The sequence below is a fragment of the Silene latifolia genome, chromosome 2, assembly GCF_048544455.1.
Source record: "Silene latifolia isolate original U9 population chromosome 2, ASM4854445v1, whole genome shotgun sequence".
Taxonomy (NCBI): Eukaryota; Viridiplantae; Streptophyta; class Magnoliopsida; order Caryophyllales; family Caryophyllaceae; genus Silene; species Silene latifolia.
Window position 1 is genome coordinate 94,401,153 of NC_133527.1, and position 6,121 is coordinate 94,407,273.

Here is a 6,121-nt window from a genome sequence, read left to right on the forward strand (position 1 = left end):
ATATGATCTATGATCTCAGCCTTTAGATTGCCCTTAATTTGTTTAAGATCTAAGGGCTGTGAGAGGTTCTCACAGTTCTCATTATCTTAGTGGTTCTCACCGGATCCCGCCCTATATATATATATATATATATATATATATATATATATATATATATATATATATATATATATATATATATATATATATATAGAGAGAGAGAGAGAGAGAGAGAGAGAGTCGGGGTCACGTACGAACTAAAGTTCAGTACGAACCCTACGAACTAACCCCTCCTATAAAAGAGTCGAAAATCTCAGGACTTCTTCAGACACCATTAATGCGATAAAGCACGCGTATCTTGATTTCTTCGTTTCTCTTCCGGACTTCATTGTTGCGCATCAATCAAACTCCATTATTGCACCTCGGAATACAAAATCAAGGTAAGTTTTAATTCTGATTTTGAAACAAATCCAATTTGAAAACTTAGGGTTTGCTTAAAAAAATTAACTTGATTAGATTTTTGATTTAATATGGTATTTTGTCATTTTGATTCTAGATTTGTTGGTTCATTACTTGATTAACATTATTGTGATCGAAAAATTAGAGTTTCTTTGTTGATTAAACCATCTGATTTTGGTAATAATCTAACAAGAACGATTTTTTATTTCAGATGGTAATAATTGAAGAAGAAGATTCGGTAATGGCAGAAGTTATAGGTAACTACTGCTGCATGTTCTTTGTATCCAGAAAGTTAAAGATGTGTATGTATGTAGATGTATGAATGTGTCTTCAAATCTTGTTTTTTACATTTAATTTGAAGGGGGAAAGTATCGTGATACATTATTTTATTTTTGCTACTAATTGAGACCCAAAATAAGTTGCTTTCAAAAGTTATGTGTATCTAGGTAGTTGAGGATGGGTTTCTGTCAATATGAAAAAATGTATGATTGTGAATTTGGAGGGAGTATTACTTTGATGACGACGTCGTGTTTGCAACATCTGTCAAAATGAAAAATGTATTCTGAGTTTCCGTATTCATCGGCTTACATATTAAGGCCTTGTTTTGATTTTGAGATTCTGTTTGGAACATCTTTCGTAGTTGATTTCAGGATCGTGGGATTCTGTTTGTAAGCAATGACTATCAATAATTGTCTAAAAAGTGTATACAGCCACCTGAAGGTGTGTTTCTAGAAGCATTTAAAACTGTATCTAGCTACCCTTAGATACCGTAGAGGGAATGGGATGAAAATAGGGAAATAAACAAAGGTAACAAAGTGTATATAGCTTCACAAATGAGTGTATATAACTAGGTAAAGGATTGTATGTAACTTGACAAAATAAATTCCGGGTTTCCCTACCTAGGATTTTGGGATTATGTTTGATTCTGGAATTCTTTTTTATTCCTATCTTCTTGCTTATAATGTAAACTCAGTTCTTTTCATTAGCTCAAATATTGATTTTCTGTGCAGACATTGTAGAAGTTACTAATGTGCAAACGTCTTCAAGTAATTCACAAGGAAATCAGTTACTTGTCACTAATGCACCGAATGAACTTCCTTCCAACAATGTACCAGGTATTAAATTGTAGCTTTTAATTAATTATTGTATTTTCTAAGAAGCTTGTGTAGGTTGTAACGGATAAAATTACAATCATTTTCTTTCGTTTTTTGTTGTTGTTGTAGGCACCCCAGAAGTTGATTTCGATAATCAAATAGTGGGATTGCCGAGATGCTCAGCAGAATTAAAACCAGCATTGTGGATGAAATTTGCAACTTTGGAAGAAGGCATACATTTTTATGAGGAATATGCCAAGGTTTGTGGGTTTCTTACTAGGTTAGACTCAACAAAATTAGTTGATAGGATAGTTACATACAAGTGGTGCGTGTGTAATAAACAAGGCAAAAGTAATCACAAGGGTACAAAAAGGAAGAGGACCCTTACGCGAATTGGTTGTAAGGCTAAAGTTAGTTTTAGAAGAATTCAAACGGGTGAATATGAGATTTATGATTTTGTTGAGGTTCACTCACATGCTATGAATACGCCAACAACTATGATACATTTGAAATCATGTAGGGATTTAAACTTGGTTCACAAAAAAATGATAATGGATAATGCCCATGTAAACCATGGTCCTGTGCAAACATTTAGGATGTTCAAACAGTATGTGAAGGGCTACAAAAATGTGGGTGCTTCTTTACAAGATTTCAAAAAAATTTCAAGGGATGTTAAGAAATACATCAAAGAATGTGATGCCCAGATGTTAATAGAGAACTTCATGCAAAAAAAGGCTATGTCTCCATCTTTCTATTTTGACTTTGATGTGGATGATCAAAGCAGAATAACTAAGCTTTTCTGGGCAGATCCAATATCAATTAAAAATTATGCCCTTTTTGGTGATGTTGTTTCTATTGATGCCACTTATAACTTCAACAAATATAAAATGGTGTTTGTCCCTTTCACGGGTGTTGATAACCATAAAGGTTGCGTTACTTTTGCAGCGGGTTTGATACGAAACGAAAATGCAGAATCATTTTCGTGGTTGTTTCAAAATTTTGTAATGACTATGGGTGATCGCTATCCTATTACTATAATAACTGATCAATGTAGAGGCATCAAAAAAGCTGTTAAAGGTGTGTTTAGTGACAAAACACGCCACCGACTGTGTATGTGGCATATAATGAAGAAGTTGCCTGACAAGGTTGGTCCATCGATTTCCCAAGACACGACTTTTTTGAAGGAAATAAACTCAGTTGTTTGGGATGTAGAAATCACTCCAGAAGATTTTGAATCGAAATGGAATTCGATAATTTCCTCATATGAGCTTTGTGATAACAAGTAGTTGAAGAAAATGTTTAAGCACCGTGCTCTTTGGATTAATGCTTACATTAGAGACACATATTTGGGTGGGATTTTGCGCACAACATCAAGGTCAGAGTCTGAAATAGCTTCTTTGGAAACTTCACCAACCCACATGTTACACTTGTCGGGTTTTGGATGCGTTTCCAAACAGCAATGGATGCTCAGAGATGGAAATATTCTAAGGTAATAGCTGATGATAAGAACTGTTATTCAAAATTGACAACCCCTCTCCTTTTAGAAAAGCAAGCTTCTGAATTTTACACAATCGTTATATTTCATATTTTCCAAGTAGAAGTCCAAGCAGCATGTTATAATTGTGGCCATTTACCATCACCAAATTCAACTGGAGAGAATGATAATATTTCAATAATTGATCGTGAGAAAGACAAGGAATACAAAGTTGATTTAAGTGATAATAAGTTTTCTTGTTCTTGTAAGATGTTTGAAAGAATTGGGATACTCTGTAGGCACATTTTATGGGTGTTGAAAGATAGGGGATTTGATCATATAACTAAAGAGTATTTAGCACTTAGATGGAGTAAATGTGCAACCTCCCACCCTCTTTCTAATGTTGTTGGAAAAACTGCACTAGCTGATTATGTGTCAATCGAAAGTCGCCGGAACAATATAAGTGAATTATGGTCGGAGGTATTTAATGCAGTCTCACTTGTTGAGGATAATGTGGAACATTTTGATGCGCTATTTCAATTGCTCCGGAGTTTCAATGAAAAGTTGATTATTTCAGTTAAGTCGGGCAAGTCAAAAGATAAGAAAGCTGAGATTGAGATGTTTCTTGGGTCAAAAATTGCAACTGAAGTTACTGTATTACCACCAGAGAAGTGCAATAATAATTGATCGGGAAAGAGGATAACATCAAACAAGGAAAAGGCAGTCTTGGAAAATGCAAAGCCTCTGAGGAAATGCCGTGCGTGCGGTGAAATGAGTAACCATGATAGTAGAAATTGCCCGAGTCGACTCCCTTGAAACTGATTTTAGTGGCATTTGTAGATGTCACTCAAAAAAGTCTGTTATCCTTTGTAATGTTATGTACTCACTCAAAAACTGATTTCAGTGGGTTTTTGGTTTATGTGGTTCATGTAAAGACTGGTTTTGTATAAACTTCCAACTTTTTTTTTATTTACGTCTTTACGCTGCAGTTTTTTTACTGTTTTTATACTGACTATGGATTCATCGAGTATAGAGGGTGTTAGTGTATACATTGTACTCAAATAGGGAGGTGGGCTGACTAGAGTGTATGTAGCTAACAGAAGGAGTGTAACAAGCAGTCCAACAAAGTGTATGTAGCCAACGGAAAAAGTGAAACTAGCAGTTCAAAAAAATAGGATTCCGAAAAATTGAGAAAGCCAAAAGTTAGGATGCAACATCATTTCAATGAACTCTTGAACCTCAAATTACTCCAAGCAAATCGCTTGGAGTAATTATGGACTCGTGGAGTGTAACTAGCAGTCCGGAAATGTGTATGGTCACAACGTCATTGTATACTTGTGTATATAAATTAGGAAAATACATCATCTCTTTTTATAAATTTAGCCAACTACTAAAGGTTGTCTTGTTTCTATAGTCCTAAATTTTTCATATTCTTAGATGAATAAATGGACAAAATATTCTGAATTCTCCTACAAAGATGGCGTTTGTATCAAACGTCCTTTTATAAAACAACTGAAGGAGTGTATCTAGTTGTTTGAACAAGTGTAGCTAGCAGTCCAAGCAAGTGTATCTAACTGCCCAGAGATGTTCAAAGTTATTTCCTTAACTTGAGAGTAGCCAAACTTAACAAAAATATTTCCCTTTGAAACGTTACAAACTTAGTCAACAAGTATTACGCCATACACTATCAACAAATTATCCATGTTTCAAGTCCGAAATACTAGACATAGTCACCCCAACTTAATCAACCTCTTCAAAGTACAAACTACTATTGCAAGAAAAATAAAAATGTGAACTGATGCCGGATCCTTTGAAATGAGGCTTGATTAAAAAAAATGATCCAATAATCTTCTTCATAAACCATTGTGAAAAATCGCCTGGAGATTAAAAAAAGAATGACATGAGCTTGAATTATTGTAAAGTAACTTATGGATGTGTAAGGTGTATGTAGTGACGGACTATAGTGTTTGTAGCCATCTGAACGAGTGTATCTAGCGGTTCAAAAAACGTTATGTAGCCAACCTGAAGAAGTGTATCTAGCAATTTTAAAAAGTATATGTAGCAACCTGAAGGAGTGTATCTAGCAATTAAGAAAACTGTATCAACCTGAAGGACTCCTAAGATGAAAAATCAAACAAATAAGAATAGAGAAAGGGATACCTGAGAAGTGTTTTTCTCCCATTTTATCAGTCGCAACATACTTTGTCGTCGATAAGCAATCAAGTCCTGCAAAAAAAAATGGTAGAAATTTAAGATAAAATGGCAGCCCGAAAGAAGTACGTATCCTCCAACAGGGTCCAAGCAGTCTTCATTGTTAGTGATTCTGTTGACTGAAGTAGGGATATTCAGGTTGTTCCCATAATTTCTCTTCTGCTACTTGCTTAACGCTTCCCATCACTTTTAAGCAATTTCTTATGATTCCTTCGTGTTCTACTAATGCTGCAATAGTTTTAGGTTCTCTGTGACATATTAAGGACTGGGGGTCTTCCTGGGGGTGAACCTGGAACTCAGCCGCATTTGTACTTTGCCCATGACGATCTTAAATATCAGGTCAGTTTGCCGTACATCTGGGCCTATGTAACTTCCATCCCAAAATTCTTCCCGAGTGTATTATCGCTAATGTGCTATTCTTAAAGACAGGGTGCATTTCCCACAGAACGGTTTGGCATTGGTGCATTTAGGATATCATTACAGTCAGTCTACAACGGGTAATGTAAAGCTGGTCGAATCTCTTAAAACATGGGACATAATGGCAGAAATTTAAGATAAAATGGCAGGAAATTTAAGATAAAATATATATGAATTATCAAGTCCTTTAAACTCACTTTGTAGTGTTTCTTGTTCGTCCACAAATCTGTATTGAACTTTGCACCTTCTAGAAACTTCATGACATATACTCCGCAGTCAAAACTATTCAAACAACATATGAGGTTGAAAATGATATTAAAATAATTAACATTATGCAAAAATGACACAAAAATATAGAACAAACTAACGTGTTTGCTTGATGAGGTACATCCTTGACTTTAGTAGGAAACAAACTGATGGCCTTGACACGCTTGTAACCATTGGTGTTGGGTATCTGATTTGCAACATTGGCTATCTGTGAACAACA

At 35.0% G+C, this 6,121-nt stretch overlaps 2 protein-coding genes and 1 long non-coding RNA gene across 3 annotated transcripts; all 3 read left to right on the forward strand.

The window, feature by feature from the left end:
* The first annotated feature begins 679 nt into the window (after nt 1–679).
* On the forward strand, nt 680–2,818 carry LOC141641098 (protein FAR1-RELATED SEQUENCE 5-like). The gene is made up of 4 exons (XM_074449774.1): nt 680–695; nt 1,449–1,553; nt 1,662–1,812; nt 2,053–2,818. The coding sequence occupies exons 1-4, from the start codon at nt 680–682 to the stop codon at nt 2,816–2,818; spliced, it is 1,038 nt and encodes a 345-aa protein (XP_074305875.1).
* Nucleotides 2,819–2,991: 173 nt separating this feature from the next.
* On the forward strand, nt 2,992–3,693 carry LOC141641099 (protein FAR-RED IMPAIRED RESPONSE 1-like). Its single transcript, XM_074449775.1, has one exon. The coding sequence runs from the start codon at nt 2,992–2,994 to the stop codon at nt 3,691–3,693; it is 702 nt and encodes a 233-aa protein (XP_074305876.1).
* Nucleotides 3,694–5,268: 1,575 nt separating this feature from the next.
* LOC141629958 (uncharacterized) lies at nt 5,269–5,712 on the forward strand. Its single transcript, XR_012537392.1, has 3 exons — nt 5,269–5,355; nt 5,461–5,556; nt 5,647–5,712. It is a non-coding gene; the product is annotated as an uncharacterized LOC141629958 (long non-coding RNA).
* The last annotated feature ends 409 nt before the right edge of the window (nt 5,713–6,121 follow it).

Excerpts from the sequence above, each read along its gene's own strand:
- LOC141641098 (XM_074449774.1), top strand. Across the intron at positions 1,554-1,661 it reads TCCTTCCAACAATGTACCAG|GCACCCCAGAAGTTGATTTC; the intron begins GTATTAAATTGT and ends TTGTTGTTGTAG. Across the intron at positions 1,813-2,052 it reads GTTTGTGGGTTTCTTACTAG|GGATTTAAACTTGGTTCACA; the intron begins GTTAGACTCAAC and ends GAAATCATGTAG.
- LOC141641099 (XM_074449775.1), top strand. The coding sequence starts at position 2,992 with ATGGATGCTCAGAGATGGAAATATTCTAAGGTAATAGCTGATGATAAG.